Genomic DNA, 17,082 nt, shown 5'->3' on the forward strand with positions numbered 1-17,082 from the left:
AAATTCCCTATACAAAATTATTTATGATATTATATAAAATGTTTAATATATATAAAAAAAACTCTAATTCACAAAAATTAATAAATAATTATTTGTTACATTAAAATCGGAATTAAAATATTGAAATATAGTTGTATTAGTATTTCACCAATTTCTTATTATGATAAAAAATAATCATATGTAATCATCGGTTAACCATCAAAGTGAAATAATGATGAACGGATGATAATCATAAATGCTAGGGTTTATGAAAAATCTGTAATTGGCTTACTTATGATTTGACGGAAGCTGAAAAAGCTATCTCTTAATTAATTTCAGTATAATTTGTTGTTCAACTGTAGTAAAAAAAACACAATGTAAAATTTAAAATATTTGTAAATATATAAGATAGGAATGGTATTTGAATTTAAAAAAGTATATATTAAAAACGTTTGACAAATTATATTATTGAACTATCATCATAGTTATTTATGATTGTAGTTATTTAATTAAGCAGTAACTTGTTTTTAAATGTTGCGCTTTCAATTATTTTTTTCTATATTTTAATATGAATAATAATTATGTCTCTATTACTCTATTTACGCGTTATTTGAAATCAATTTTAAAAACTCTAAAAATCAATTTTAAAATCTTTAAAAATTAATTTTAAAATCTTTAAAAATACATTTTTTTAAAAACAAAGTTTTTTTTACAAATTTTGATGATATTTTGTTATCAACAAAGTTATGTTTTGTTTTTTCAAAAGTGTTTACAGTGACGTCTTAATACAAGTTATTAGACTTGCGTGATTTACGTATGCGATATGTTTAAGTGCATGTAAATTAGTAATATATTTGGTCCTTAAATTTTATTTACTCATAAACGTGGTGTTCATTAACTGTGGTATTCGATAACTGCTTGCATGCAGAAAAATTATATATTCTATTAATTAAATATTATATATATTTGTTGCCATTTATACAACGATAACTTTTCTGTGAAGAATTCGATTTTATCGGTTTTTGACATTTGCAAGTGAAACATTTGTAAATCCACGCAAAATAATGCACACTTTGCTTTTATTTACAAATTTATATTATCAGTGCGGTGGTCGTCGATGTTTACGTTTGTGAAATTTATTCATATTCATTTAAAAGATTGTAATGTTACTCAAATATTGAAAAATGGAAGTCAATCCTATAGCAGTCATTTTAGTTTATATGGATAGCAAAGGTGATCGCTTACTTTTCCGATATCCTTATCAAAACATTGGAAAAAATGGTATTTCGGCGAGTACGGTAGCAGCTGCTCAGGAAATAAAAAAGCGTAACCCATATTCAATAAATAATCCAGATGACTTATTGCAAACGCCACCTTATAATATACCAAAATCAATGGTATGTAAAGGTTTTTCAGATGAGGTACTTTCGACCCTATTTGCAGTAAAACAAAAGTTGTGCAATCAAAAGTTCGAACTAAAAGTAAATGACATACGTTTCGTTAGTCATCCTACATTAATACAACGAAAAGATAGACAAAATATTACCTCGACAGTTAACACACAAGCCACGAATATTGTAAACAGCGTAATACCAGCAACTAATGTTGTAAAACAACAACCACAAATGTTAATTAATATTGTTTTCGCATTACATGCCCAAGCTAGTTATTCAATAGTTAAATGCTATTATGAGCTAAGTAAACGGCTTGGATTAGCTTTAAAAGTTGAGGAACAGCGAATAGGATATGTTACGGAAGAGATATTGCAAATGGCACGCACACATGACGAAATCTCTTCACAGCAACAGCCTTTGGAGCGTGCATTTGAAACAATTTCCGAGCATTGTAGTTTGGCACAATCACTAAAATCGATTTATCATGATTTGTGCACAACTGGGCTCCTAACTACGACTCTCAACCAAAATCTCACATTAAGTTTTTGCTTACCACAAAAAGCGCATCAATTACATAAAAAATGTAGTATGGTTGATCCAGAGACAATTGATATCTGCTTGCGTTCACTAAAACCCTATCATGGCATGTTGCTCCTGGTTGATTTCGTTGAACTACTTGATTGTGTGCCACCATCTGGAGCACGTATGTTGATGCAATTAGTTGAGGTGTACACACCACTTATGAGTTTACAGAGCATGGCATCAGATGCTGACTTAAGCATTGAACACGTTTACAAACTTGTATCACATTTAGTTTACTGGGCGAAAGCCACAATTATATACCCACTTTGCGAAACAAATGTTTATGTTATAGCACCTGATGCACCATTGCATACCAAGTCTCATTTAGTGGAGAAATTCTCTACAAGATTTGCAGGCATGTCGTTGTTCGAAGTAATATCAGATTTCTCATTACCAACTTCTATCGGTCATTTAACTACACCACTACAACAACCAGCAAGACAAGGTATACTGGCACAAATGGTACTGTGGATGTTGCAACATCATTTACTCTTACAACTACATACTTACGTGCAGTTTATGCCCGGTGATTTAGACGACATTGATGCCGATGTTGATGATATGGATAATTCATCTTTAATGGAATTGCACGATGGAATCGCGTCAGCTGTTGAAAATGAAGATTTTATGTTAAGTACACGAAGTGGTAATGTCAGTGATGAGGAACTGTAAGTTGGTTAAAAAAAATATTTAAATAAAATAAAATCTATTTTTTTTTATTATATTATAGTAATCCCGGTTCATTATTAAGTATGTCAAGTCAACCTTTACCCGTACCTCAAACGAGTCATCGTTCTATTACCGAAGATCATTTTTCGGTATGTGGTTCTACTGCTTCTGATAATATTGCTGCGCAGCCTTCATCAAGTCATAAATCTAATTTTAGGTAAGTACTTTTAGGTAAAATAATATATATACGTTATAAAAAAAAATTAATAAAAATTTTAATTGTAAAATTTAAGTATGACTGCTTCTCTGAGCACAGAAAATTGTGATAGTATTGGTTCCATTGAGGATGAAGTTAAAATAAAAGAACTGTTGCAAGCGTTTGATAAATCTGATCGCGATATTATCACGCGTATACCTGCTTACATGAATTTGGACGATTTATCTCTCCTAGTAAAACTCTATCAAGCGGGTTATTTTAAAAGTGAACATCATCTCGAAGAAATAATGTATTTTGAAAACCTGAGACGTTCTCAGTTATTGCAGTTGTTAGATAAATTTCGAGATGTTTTAATCATATATGAAACAGAAGATCCAGCAATAGCATCGATGTATCATAAATGAATTCTTAAATGTTAAATTCAATGCCGCAGTCATTTGGGCTTTTTTTAATTACGTACAAAAGAGGTGAATATGTTATTTTGTGATATAAACTGTGTTTAAAACTAAAGATTAATTAAACATCATATGTTGCACATACAAAGTAAATGTATAGAGAGACTTTTTAAATAAGCTATGCAGTATATCTTAAAACAATAGTGTTAATGTGTTATTTTGTATTATATTCTATTACACTATATATCATATTTTATTATATTGTATTTAATATTATATTGACGATTTAATCCATAATAGTGCTTAATTTAAATTTAAAAAAGACACCTCCTGGAGATCCTTTATTTACTTGAAATAATTTTGCTCAATTATTTGTGTTTTAAATGAACTTATTTTATATAAAAAAAAAATAAAATGAAATAATCAGTAAATCAAACATTTTTTATTTTCGAAGTCGTTTGATCCGTAAGCTCGAATTACTTGAGTTTGTTATAATAATATCTAGAGGAGGATCTATATAATATTTCGCAATTTAACGTACATAATCAAATCGCAAAATAAAAACTTTTGAGAATAAATTTGTACCGTATTAGCTAGAAGTCGCCACAAGTTAAAAGTTTTTTTATAGTTTATAAATAAATCTTTAAAAAATGTATACACTTATATGCTTCATTTATGCGATATAAAAATCTTTTTTAAAAATAAAAAAATAAAATTGCTCTGTCTTTCTACGAATATATAATTTATATTAAATTTAATATTTTTAATTATTTCCAATACCAATAAGCTTTAAACCAAATAGCTTCGAAATAATTAAATAAATTCGATTCTATAACGAGTAATTTATAGTAATAAGTAACTTGGAATTATGTTTATAATATATTATTATGTAAAATAATTAAATATATGATAAATATTATCATATAAGAATATAACGTTTTTTATCTGATAGCTTTGTTAAATTGTAATAAAAGTTAACTAATTAAATTCTTAAACTCACATAGTGTCTCTAGGTTTATCGTTGGTCGTCTCAAACAAGATTTTGAATTAAAAACAGATTTTTTAAAGTACATATACATATATATATTTATTTGTTGCTTACACATAAACTTAATTTTTTTTATTTTCGAATTTTTTTTTATATTGTTATTGGACTTAATCATAGACAGAAAATTAAAATTTTTTATATTGTTACTAAGAGTGTACATGCATGTAAATATAATTTAGTTAAAATTTGTGTTTATATAAATGTAAGATTAAAACGGTTTAGCAAAATAAATAGAGTTTATGTTTTTAAACTGTCAATAGCAAAAAAGGAAAGTTAAATAATATAAAACTTTAGTATTAAATTGTTGTTCTTGCGGTAATTATTGTTGCACTTGCATCGCAGTCCAAAACTTCTCGTCTCGATATTATTTATCTAATCACCTTTGTCGTGTTAGCTGTCCCTTTTAAAATTATGAATCACGTTGCACTATTATTTTCACCATTACTCTCGTGAAAGTTCGTCCCATTAACGATGAAGGATGTTCCCAAGCCATAAAGGTGGCCGCAGTATTTAGCGTTGTCAATATTGTCCTCGAAAAACATCTAAAACATAGCATATTGTTTTTTCCTAATTTATTCATTGTTTCTTTAAATTATTACTTATTTTTTAACCCAAAATGAGGGAAGAATCTTAACTATGTTAAACTGTTTCAGGAAAAGTGATATTGTGTGTATACAATTGAACTTAAAAACTACAAACCAATGCACATCACAAAATTTAAGACAAAACGGCAATGCAACAACTACAAATGGATATATGGAATTTATTAATTATGAAAAAAATAATAGAATTAAGCAAAAATATTTTTAAAAAGAAGATGCAAAATTATGATAAAAAAATTAATAACTTTCACCAGTTTTGTAAGCATTCTCTAATTTTATACATAAATATGTTAATTTTTTAAAATAAATTTATAGTAAATAAATAAGTTTTCAAGAAGTTAATTGCAAATCTAACAATTATTAAAATTATTATAAACATTCTTCCGAAATTCTAATCAGCAATATTATTTTAAAAAATTTTTAAATAAATAAATACAGATTACAAAAATAGAATTATATTACAAAAATGAGAATAATTCTAAAATAAATATATTTTGTAACATAAGTAATTTTATTTATAAATGTATATGCTTATATGACCAATTAGAGATATAACAAAACTTAAAACTAAGCTATGATCTTTAAACACCTTTTATTCGTTTTTATTTAGTTTTAATAAAATAAAATTTGAGGAAGAAATCTTAAGAATTCATAGTTTTTAAAAAAAGGAAATTAAAGATTATAAATGTTATTTATATCTCCAACTACTCTCATAAGTATTTACACAATATAAATAAAGTTTAATATATATATGTTATTTTCTTTTAAAAAGTTTTGAAATTTAAATTATTACAAGACATATTTTTTATAAAATAATTCATTAATATTCAAATTATTAGTTTAAATATATTCTAAATATCACAGTTTTCAAGCAATTGTTTTATATTACATTATGAAATTAACATTAACATATATATTTATAATACTATAAATATGTTATACTGCATCATTAATAATATTGTTTTAATTTATGTAACAGTATGTAATTATATGTAACAGTAGCATGTACTGTTTTAATTTATATATATTCAATTATATATTAAATTGTAAATATATTAAAGTTTATATTTTTTCAATACATTATTTATTGATTAACATATAGTTTTATTAAATTTAATTGTATGAAAAGTACTGTTTCAATTTAATTGTATTAAAATTTATATGTATTTCTTATCACATTATTATTTAAATAGTGTATTATTGTATTTTTTTTAATTAAATTATTTGCAAAATGTATATTATTTTTATATATGTTGTGTTGATTGTTATTGTTATTATAAATGTATTAAAATTAATGTTTTATATTAGTTATATTGAAATTTAAAATAAGTTAAATTTTAAATATATTCAAATATATATCTCTTAATATACTATTAATTAAATAATATATTAACAATTATTCAATATAATAATTTATTTATATTAAAATTGAAATAAATGCAGTCTAAAATTAATTAAAAGTTATTTACCTTTTAATGTACTATTGATTAATTTATATATTATTTAAATTTATTAAATTTTATATTTATAAATATTGATATGTGATGTTAATTCATTTATTTAAATATATAAAAAAAATTTAAATAAAATAAATTCAAATATATAAAAATGAATATATTCTTATACTAACAGCTATTAAATATCAATTTTTTTTTATTTTTTATTTTAATTATATTTCACCTACAGCTTGATAGAACACAAATAAATTAATGATGTTATATTAAATTTTCTATTCACTCCTACTTATTTTCCTTATTAATTATACACTTCTATAATGTACACATAATGCAATTCATAACACTATACTTCTATTTATTTCCCTTATTAATATTTTTTAATAACGCATAATATGTTACATAAGAATAGTTATTTATAAACAATACTAGATTAAAACTTTACTATAATAAATGTATTACAAAAAATTATTTTACAATTTTTTATTTTGCTTAATAAACATTTAAATAATTTTAAAAACAAAAATAAAACACAATGTCTTTTAAATTTCATTATGATATTTATTTACACTTATAATTCCTTATTTTATATCACAAATAATTTGAATTTCTACTATAAAAAATTTAGTGGTATTCACGATATTAAGTAACGAGCTCGAGTAAAACAGCAACATAGCCCCAGCGACAACAACAGATTACAGTTGTAAACTACAGAAATACTATTTAACTCGATTATATAGATCGTGACTACTACTAATGTGTTTTATATATGTTTTTAAAATTATCCATTTTTCGCTTATATTTATAACATTTAAATTATTTAATTTTTTTTGTTGAAACAATATTTGAGTATATTTAATTTCAAATTAAAATACAATTAACATATAAAATTTGGTCTGATTTTATGTTTCAATTCAAAATAATACAATCGATTAAAATACTGTTACAAAATTTTTAATAATAAAAAATAAATTTATAACATGGTTTTTTTAAAAACATTTTAAACAATTATAAAATATTAAAATTAACTAAATATTTTTTCATTAAAATGACACTAATAATAAAAATAATATTTTGTTATGAAAAATAAGTTTTCTTTAAAATAATAATTACAGTGTTTATAATAATGTTGAGGTTGATTTATCTGTTCGTATGCGGTAATGTTAATAACAAATTGCACTTGAAAGATTATCAATTACTAGGGTCAGTTTGAATATCCCTATTACTAGGAAAACATTTGAAATATATAATTTTATATATTAATTAATTGTTATTACGACCAATTTACAATAAGTTTTTTGATTATTACCGGGCTTAGGTCGTTTATTTAACATATAGAATTATAAAAAATTACACTTATTAATTTGTGTTAAATATTTCAATTATATTCTAATTTTTTAAAAAAATATTTACATTACAGTTAATTAAAATATTTAACACAAATTAATATGTATAATTTTATGTGTTAAAAAACTTAAAATTTATAAAATAAAATATAAAATTTTTTACAGTTATAAATGTTAGAAAAATAAACATTTCCATTTCATTAAAAGCAAAAATGATTATTTTATCTATTATACTTATAAATTATAATTATATTACAATTACAATAATAGAAAAAAGTTTAAACAAATAATTTATATAATTATAATTTTTAGAAAAATTTACATTTCAATTTAATTGAAGTAAAAATAAAAATCACATCTATTAGAATATTTTTAATACTAATTAATAATAATAGATTAGATACAAAGACTAGGTACGATCACGATCTTAAATAACGAGTTCGTTCGGTAGCTACGTGAACACAACGTAGCTTTCGAACGAGCTGTCAAAAATTAATACAGTAATCCCCCGTATAATCGGGCATTCGGCCCTTATAACGCGGGAATTTGTACAGTTCATAATTAGCTACACGTTCCTCTACACGTGTGTATATGGGGTATATGGGAATACTCCTATAACGCGGAACCAATTTACCGCGTGTATACAGTGAAACCAACCACTGTTTACTAACAGATGTGCAGCTGAGGTTCCCGCTGCTGCTATAGCTTTTAGTTAAAAAATATTTAACTTTGCCATGTTATTATTTTACAATATTTTTCTGACAATATTTTTTTCTTTGCTGGTTCTCATATCTTGCGCTCTTAGAATATGTTTTAATTTTGCTATGCAGTTTTATTTTCAAACTTCTACGGATTTTGTTATCGTAAACCGCTCTCCACGCACTCAATGTAGTTATTCGATTACCGAGTTCAATGCTCGAGTTAACGGTTACTCCTCGTATTCAAATAATATTTTCTTCTTCTTAAATATCTATATTAAAATTATTACTTTTTGAGATTTTGTATTCTATTTTTGTAATTATATGGAAATCTATAAGAAAATAATTATGTCAACTGATAAGCTAATGTATAATAATATTATCATTTTTAAAATTTTAAATCAATCATTTAATACAATATTGTGTACATTTCCTACTAATCTACTCAGCTACCCTTATTAAAACAGTAATAAAAGCTACTACATTATTTATTGATAAAATATGATATTTAAAAAAAAAAAAAATAAAATAAAAAAAACACCCACAAAATTGTAAATTTTTTAAAAATCCAAATTGCAATTTAATTCTGTAAACATACATAGCAAAATATAAAATGAACATTATTAAAAAAAAATTAAACTAATTAAATTCACTAAATAAATCACTAATGATTAATTAAAAAAATAATAAAAATATATACAATTTTAAATTTGATGGTCTTAATAGCTAATGATAATATACACATATATTTATTATAATTTTGTTAAATAATTGCAATTAAATATATATAGTATAATATCACATATTTAAATTACGAATTAAATATTTTGGCAAATTAAAAATTAACGTTATTCGTGCTCTTAAAATCCAATTCATTCAGAAGTTCATAAAAGCGCAAAAGTGCAATTTTTTAAAATATGCTTTGAATATTAATTGAAAAAAAAAAAAGAAAAGTGCATGAGGATTTTGAATGCAAGTTAAGGATATTATGAAAATGATAATTTTGCATTTAATTTAATATAAAGCAAAAAAAAAAAACAATGTTAGTTACTCATCATTAATAGAATTATTAGGATTATTGTTGTTACATTCAATGATGGTGTGAAAAATAACTGAATTCTCTTTACTTAAATATTCTAAATTAGCTTTTATATTGTGTACCTCACGCATTTTAAAGAATGCCATTCCAGTCAACAGCGCATCAGATCCCGCTTGATGTTGTGGCCCTACACGGCGTAGTTCTAATTGATCGGCAACCTCTTGCAGGCCACCTTTTAAGTTCTTGCAAGATTTCATTAAATATTTAATATCGTATATATTTGGAAAATATAATCGCAAAAGATCAAAAAATTCACTTTCGTCTGATGGTAAATTTTGATCAGTTAATAGTTTTAGTAAATATCCGAAATCGTAGCCAGAGTGAAAACAAAGCCATTTTATATTTTCCATTAATACAATTCCAGATGACATAAGCAGCTCCGCAAAATCTAATGGATCAATGCCATCCTCTTCGTGCTTTTTGAATTGTATGCCTGAATTTTGTAGTAAGTCAATTGAATCTTGAGCGTACATATCCTCACTGAAAAATAAATTATCTAACAATTATTTTATATTTTAACATTTGACATTGGCGTAGCCAGGAAAGGGAGGCCAAAGGTTAATGTTATCAATTCAATTCCATCGATTTATTTACATAGCCTGGTATCCTGGCAATACCGGAATTTTTAAAATTATTTCAGAATTCCAAAATGAGAAAAAAATATTGTAATAAAATAAACAATAAAGTAAATATTTAATTATTTACTAAAAATATAGCCTATAACCTGTATACTAATAATGTTAATTTACAATACTTTTGGGAAAACCGATATTTCCAGGAGATTTCAAATTAATCTCGGGGAGCCGGTAATGGAAGATAGTAATACATAAATATATATGCAATAAATATATATATATATACAATAAATATATATATATATATATAGTAAATATATATATAATTAATATAAATATAATAAATATATATGAAATATTCTGTAAGTTAGTTATCTTCAAACACTTTAAATTATAGTCATATGAATACTGATTAATATGTTTAAAAAACAATATCTTAAAGAATACGTATATAAAGCAATATTAGGAATACTCAAATCGGAATCGAAATCTATTACATATGTAACCTGCTGATGAAAATAACTTTTACGCTGCAATATCAATTTCATACTATACACAACTCATATAACTATAATCCAATCATTACTGCACAATATTTTGCAAAACTTGAAGATTTTATTTGAACCAATATTTCGACTTTATTCTACAGTCTTCATTGGGGTACTATATACTTGATGTACTATGTACCTGATCTACTAACTACTTCATGTATTATGAACCTGATGTACTATGTACCTGATGCACTATGTTCATCATCAGGGCTCTATGTACCTGATGATGACTATAGAATATAGTGAAAATATCGGTACAATGTGCCCTGATGATGATTATATAATATAGTCGAAATATCGGTTTAAATAAAATCTTTTAAAAAACAAAACAAATTTTTTTTAAAAGTATATTATTTAACTACTGACCAATTAGCCCGTTAAAAAACAAAATTATTATTACAAAACTATTGTAATTGGTAAATGACTTTTAGATTATTTTAATTCAAATTTCTTTTGGGGATTCTATATCTTCTCTGAACAAATGAAACCTCGAATTGCATAATTCGATTAATCTTTAGATTTTAGGGTTATAAACAAGGGCGTAATTCCGAGATAGTCATCCGTAGCACATATATATGTACATACGTTACTTTGTTTATGTTAAGAAATATTACTTCGGGCACAGTTTTAGCCACCCTTGGCTACGCCTTTTTATATATAACTTAAATTATTAATAATTATAATGTACCTTAAATTAAATTTAAAATTAAATTGCCATGTTGAGTATCCTGGTGGTGTTTTACCCTCATCATCCATAAATGTAAGTCCTAGTTGTATTATACGTAATAAATCAACATTGCAACGTAAAAGCTGATAATGGTAGTCGGCTGTTGATCGAAATTCACCTACTGGTCTCGCTACTACTCCTGGAAATTCTGTATCCATCGCTACATAATGATACTTTTGTACGATTTTTCTTATGGTACGAAATTCCTCATCAAGATTATGTTTCCAAACATCTCGTATGCCACATTCTTCATTGCTTGGTATATTAATGTTATGTGTACCGGCTGGACCGTGTCCAGTACCACCTATAGCAGAAGGCATCGCCTGTGGGTGAAACTTTTTTAATAGAAAATTAATATCAATAGGTGTGGTTAAGTTATTTCTTTGTATTAAAAATGTAATTTCTAATAAAAATAATATAATTGTTAAATTAAAGAGGAACACAAATCGTATATGGTTACTGGTTGAACTAAAAAGTTAAATGTGTTTATGACTAAAAAAATTTATAAAAGAAAAAAATAAAGCAAAATTCTAGAATTTCGTTTGAGAAAAAAAAAGAAGTGCAATATATTTATATATATATATATCTGTTTTGAATGTTTTTATGAAAACGAAAAAAAAGAAAAATGCAAATAAAATCAAAATTTGTTGGGTAAAATTTGATATAACATTTAACATGGCTTTGAGCTGCTGGCATGGTCTTGGCGGGCAGCTCTACTTACGTCAGCTTTTGACTGCTTTGGTGCTTCAGCCACGTTGCTTTAAAGCCAACAGTTTGGATATTTATTTTGTTACAACAATTTCAACAGTTTCAATTTTAATGTATTTTCAAAGTTATCTGATTTACTGCGGATTTATACAAAACGTTGAGTTTATTTGAGAATTGATATTTCATTTGAAAAATTTTTACTCTTCAAATAAATATAAAATTCTTCGAAGTTGTAAATAAAGCCTGCAAAAAACATCATAAGTTTCTATTAAATGAAAGTATTATATTTTATTTCTAGATTATCCAATATATGAAAATTGTACTCATTTTCAGAATTTATTAGTGTAGCTATATATATTAATAATTACTATGAGACTTACGTTAGAAATGTTAGCAAGAAGTATCAAAATAAAAAAAAAATATGGTAATTTTTTTAGACAATTATATAATAAAATAATAAATTAATATTAATATTTAATGATTCCATTAATCAACCAATTGAATGATCGAAGCTAAAAAAATGCAAATAAAAGTTGGAGCTATTTATAAAATGGGTCACTGATATTTATATCACCTCTATGAAATTTCTTATACTTTGTCACAATAAAACTATGCAGAGTTGGTACGAGGTAGGATAGTCATACCCACTTCCTGGTACTGGTACTGATTTTGAGAACAAGACAATGCACTTTAAAAAGAATTCATTATAAATATAGATAGTCACTTTTAATGTATATAGTCACCCTATATATAAATAGTCACCATTTACGTCGATATAGATGATAGTCATTACCCATATCGATGATTGTTACCGCCTATGTAGAAGATAGTCACTACCTACATAGGCAGTCGATAAGTCACTATCTATATAGATGATAGCCACTGTCTATGTACATGACAGTCACTGCCTATGTAAGATGACAATCACTATCTATTTAGATGACAGTCACTATCTGTGTAGATGATAGTTATTATCTATGTAGATGATAGTTACTATCTATGCAGATGATAATCACTATCTATGCAGATGAGAGTCATTATCGCTATCCTCGGCTTTCAGTCAGCTATGAGAACAATCGAACACAAAACGGCCAAATCGACGATTGTAATAAAATGTGGCGCATCATTACTGAACGTCATGAACATCAAAATGTTACTTTTTCTTGAGTTTATGGACATATAGATATTGAAGATAACTAAATAAGTAATGAAATGGTCAGATGAGGCTCCAAACTGAATATAAATTATGTGCATATTTTTTAAAACCTAAACTTATTCAACACTGCAGTGACAAATAACTTATGAATTTATCTGAAAATCTGAAATCACTAGATCTCTACAAAATAGATTAGATAGGAAAAAAAACGAAAAATCTTTTGGGTTTTGGGCACACTTCCAACGCATATTGATATAATCAACCCTATTCGATACAATAGGTTTAAATTGTTACAATGTGATATATGATCTCAATAGAATATTATTATATACCTATGCTGATGTAGTCAGTAAAAGTTGTATGAAAATAATATGTATTAAAAATATATTTTATTCCTAAAAGGTATTAAGAAATGTACAATGAAGTTGCAATATTACTTGAAAATATTTCTTATAGATTACCAGTTAAAGCTTAATTCCCAAGCCATTGTTAATTTTTTAACTACTTTTAACACAATTAAATTATTGCTACTGTTGTTATTCTAAGGTGAAGAGAATAATATGCAATTGATATATTATTGAAGATATATTATTAAAAAGGGTGTGTGTGATTGGAAAGTCTTATGAAAATTTGATTATGGGATCACTGGTATACCAAGGATTTTACTACAAAGAAATAAGTATTATTTATTAAGACGAGTATCTATCTATATGAGGAGTAGACTATTCAAATAGAGCACTATGTACCTATTAAAGACGTACTACTGTTATAAATTGTAGAATCATTCCTTTGGATATAAAATATTATCGTTATATTGATTGATATTATATATTATCAATATTATCAATGCTGTCTTGTAATTACGCATTGTTACTGGAGCATACTTTTTTATCGCACTAAAAATGAAAATACTTGGTAAGTAGGTTTATTTTTTAATTTTAATCATTATTTAACCTTTTATTTCTTTGTGTTGTACTAGGTATGTGAAGTGCATGAATATATGAGGTCATATGATATTGTAGTTTGAAACTCTGACTACTGATGCGGTTTAATAATCAGTTTGTCTGATATTCGACATTGGTTACAAATTTTTTTATTTCTGTTATATGGTAACAGTTACTTGGTCGCCATATATAAGTGCCTCGGGTGCGAGTAACCGCTGCCTCTAAAACGTCGACACTTTTGTTGCTGATATCTTTTGTAAGTTAACGGATTCCAGTATTCACTGTATTACACAATATAATTGATGTTTTTTGACATTTTTTTGTCAGTGGTGTCTAGTGGTACTATATCACATTTGGTAATGAGGAGAGATATATGGTAAATAGTTCTCCATATAAGTTTGTATGGTTTTGGGTGTATGATATCAAAAAGTTAAGATTCTTTAATATTGGCGGAAATATAAAAGAAGTTGAGTGTCAAAATATGCTATATGGAAGGTGTTAATGTCCAGGATTTTAATAACAGTTATAAAAGTTCGTTTAAAATTGAATATATATGCACAGTTATTGATCGCGCAGTAGTATTAGTATTATTACTTAAGGAATACTTCATTTTAAGAAACGAAGATTAAATACACTGCTAACTCGATTATATTGTTAAAAAAAAACCGTTATAACTGTACAGGGAATGCATAAAACTGATTGCATAAATTATTATTGTCATCATAACTATTAAATTTTGGTTAAAAATACTATAATCAATTGTTAAGTTGAAAAAATTATGAAATTTCGCCACAATAATTGATTTAACAAAATATGTTTCATATATTCACACAAATACATTTTCCCAATAAAATATAAAATATTAACTTTCCTCACCATTTTTCACTAATAGAATAAGTCTAAACATACATTTGTATGAGACTGAAATTATTGCAAGGAAATTGCAAAAATGACAAAACCATTGTGTGCACGTTTATGTATGTATAGAGTTTACATATTTAAAATTTTCTTTTAATATAAGTGCATAATACTGCATTTCTGTTGTCCTTGAAACATTTTTTTTTTTTGGAATTGTATTTCCATGCGCAATTTTTTTTATTTTAATTGAAAACTTGCACTTTTGCACATAAATAAAATCATTATAATTAGAATCACTACATCTGTTTAAAAACTCCATTTTAGTTATATTACGTTTATATTTACACTTAAAGCTTTCTTTTAGAATTATAGTAATATTTTTAGCACAAACATTTCTTACCCATTTCATAATTTAGTATAAAAACCAAGAAAATCTAATTTTCTTTAGCGATTAACACGGTTTCAGCTCTTTCCTTACGGATTTTCAAGAATATATTAACGTCTTTTTTGGGGGTTTTTATAATTTGTTAACTATACATGAATTTCGCTTTTTTTACTTAAAATTTTAATTACATTACATATTTTTCCAAAATTTATATTTTAAAGACTGCCGTGTTTTCTGTCATACATTCTTGCCGATCAAAGACATTACACATACATTTTGATGGCGTGTGTTTAGTAAACACAAAAAGTAGAGGGAAAAAATTCTACACGCAGGGTTGTATTGCAAAGATTAAAATTGGTGTGTAAATATATCATACATTTTTTAACCAAAATTTTTTTCTATTGACAATACAAAATATATTAAACAATAAGTTTTGAACATTGTATTTTATATTAAACGTCAAAAATTATATAAAAATTTTAAATAATGATTCTATACCTCTACATATTCCATTTGCTTAAAAGTATTTTTATAATTTTACCATTTAGTATTTTCTAACGATTGGGTAGGAGTGGCAGCCTTTTGCACTGAAGCACACTTGAGCTGAAGTCATGGCTCATTATGATATTGCTATCGATTTTAATTATTTACTGATGTACCAAAAAGTTTTCTGAATCTGTAGAATAAAAAAGGCAACATTCCATTATATTCTGAATGGTATTCTATCAAAAATTATCAAGTATTTTAATTTTCAAATTAATTGTTACAATACGGTAAGTGCTTCAGTACAGTAAGCAACATATTTGTAACAATTTCAACTTATCTTATTTACATCTTACTATTATATCTTTTTAATATTCTATTATTTATAGCAAATTTTCATTTTAAATAAATTGACAAGCTTTAATATTTTTCTTTAATTTATAATTAAAATTGATTAGTTCTTTTAATTAGTAATTAAGAATGTGTTCACAATAAAAAATAATAGTGTATTAAATAATAAATAAAATTAAATTAGCAAATCCACGACCGAATGAATTTCAAACAAAATATTTTGTTTAATCAAATTTTCGCACGAGAGGACAACACGTCGCGTGAATAGTTCTCAGCAACTGTAATCACTTGCATAAGATTACTTATGTTTGATTTTTTCGTACGAACAGGCAAGACAAAATTCGGATGTAATGTAACCACAGCCTAAATAAGCTCATTATAATGTGAACGTTCACTTATTAATATAAATGAGCAAGTGCTTAAATGACACAACGTGAATGTACTATTACACGTAGTTTTTAATTGACACATAATTTATGCAACATAATTAATAATCAAAAAGTAATATATAGTATATATTATAAAATATTATAAAATTGTCAAAAGAAGAGACTTCTATAGAAGAATGTTGGTAACTGCTGTATGAGAGTGACAGATTTTCTTTGGTAGGAAGTGTTTACCAGATAATAGGTTTCCATAAAAAAATAAGTCAAAAAATATTTAACATAATTTAAAATAGACGGTTTTTACAAAAAAGAATATATAATGCATTAAAAACATATGTATGAAGCACTATTTTAATAAACCCTTTCCAGCCATTGAAAGTTTTTGACCAAAATTTTTAAGTCTACAAGAATAAATATTGAAAAGGATTTACTAGCTTCATAATTATAGCAATGAAGTTAGCTTGTTGGTATGTTT

The 17,082-nt window shown here is 25.3% G+C and overlaps 2 protein-coding genes across 8 annotated transcripts; one reads left to right on the forward strand and one right to left on the reverse strand.

The window, feature by feature from the left end:
* Positions 1-959: 959 nt before the first annotated feature.
* Positions 960-3,438, forward strand: LOC119669519 (GATOR complex protein NPRL3). The gene is made up of 3 exons (XM_038079437.1): positions 960-2,623; positions 2,686-2,841; positions 2,918-3,438. Exons 1-3 carry the CDS (start codon positions 1,164-1,166, stop codon positions 3,243-3,245), a joined length of 1,944 nt encoding a protein of 647 aa, XP_037935365.1. The 5' UTR covers positions 960-1,163; the 3' UTR covers positions 3,246-3,438.
* Positions 3,439-4,383: 945 nt separating this feature from the next.
* On the reverse strand, positions 4,384-15,734 carry LOC119669528 (CCR4-NOT transcription complex subunit 7). Of its 7 annotated transcripts, none has more exons than XM_038079492.1 (5): positions 15,403-15,723; positions 12,058-12,287; positions 11,298-11,659; positions 9,546-9,963; positions 4,388-4,826 (listed from the first exon to the last, which is right to left on the reverse strand). In XM_038079492.1, the coding sequence occupies exons 3-5, from the start codon at positions 11,654-11,656 to the stop codon at positions 4,701-4,703; spliced, it is 903 nt and encodes a 300-aa protein (XP_037935420.1). In that variant the 5' UTR covers positions 11,657-11,659; positions 12,058-12,287; positions 15,403-15,723; the 3' UTR covers positions 4,388-4,700. The 7 variants fall into 7 exon arrangements, with proteins under 7 accessions (XP_037935379.1, XP_037935420.1, XP_037935412.1 ...); XM_038079484.1 differs by having other exon boundaries at positions 11,298-11,671; XM_038079451.1 differs by lacking the exon at positions 12,058-12,287 and having other exon boundaries at positions 4,384-4,826; positions 11,298-11,671.
* Positions 15,735-17,082: the final 1,348 nt, after the last annotated feature.

This window comes from Teleopsis dalmanni, chromosome 1 (genome assembly GCF_002237135.1).
Source record: "Teleopsis dalmanni isolate 2A chromosome 1, ASM223713v2, whole genome shotgun sequence".
NCBI classification, from domain to species: domain Eukaryota; kingdom Metazoa; phylum Arthropoda; class Insecta; order Diptera; family Diopsidae; genus Teleopsis; species Teleopsis dalmanni.

Bases quoted from the DNA above. Each gene is read 5' to 3' on its own strand.
- LOC119669519 (XM_038079437.1), top strand. From the start codon at position 1,164: ATGGAAGTCAATCCTATAGCAGTCATTTTAGTTTATATGGATAGCAAA. The intron at 2,624-2,685 runs GTAAGTTGGTTA...ATTATATTATAG, and splicing joins AATGTCAGTGATGAGGAACT to TAATCCCGGTTCATTATTAA. The intron at 2,842-2,917 runs GTAAGTACTTTT...GTAAAATTTAAG, and splicing joins AGTCATAAATCTAATTTTAG to TATGACTGCTTCTCTGAGCA.
- LOC119669528 (XM_038079451.1), bottom strand. The intron at 9,964-11,297 runs GTACATTATAAT...TTTATTTTTCAG, and splicing joins AATTTTAAATTTAATTTAAG to TGAGGATATGTACGCTCAAG. The intron at 4,827-9,545 runs GTACACAATATA...GCTATGTTTTAG, and splicing joins CATTCTTTAAAATGCGTGAG to ATGTTTTTCGAGGACAATAT.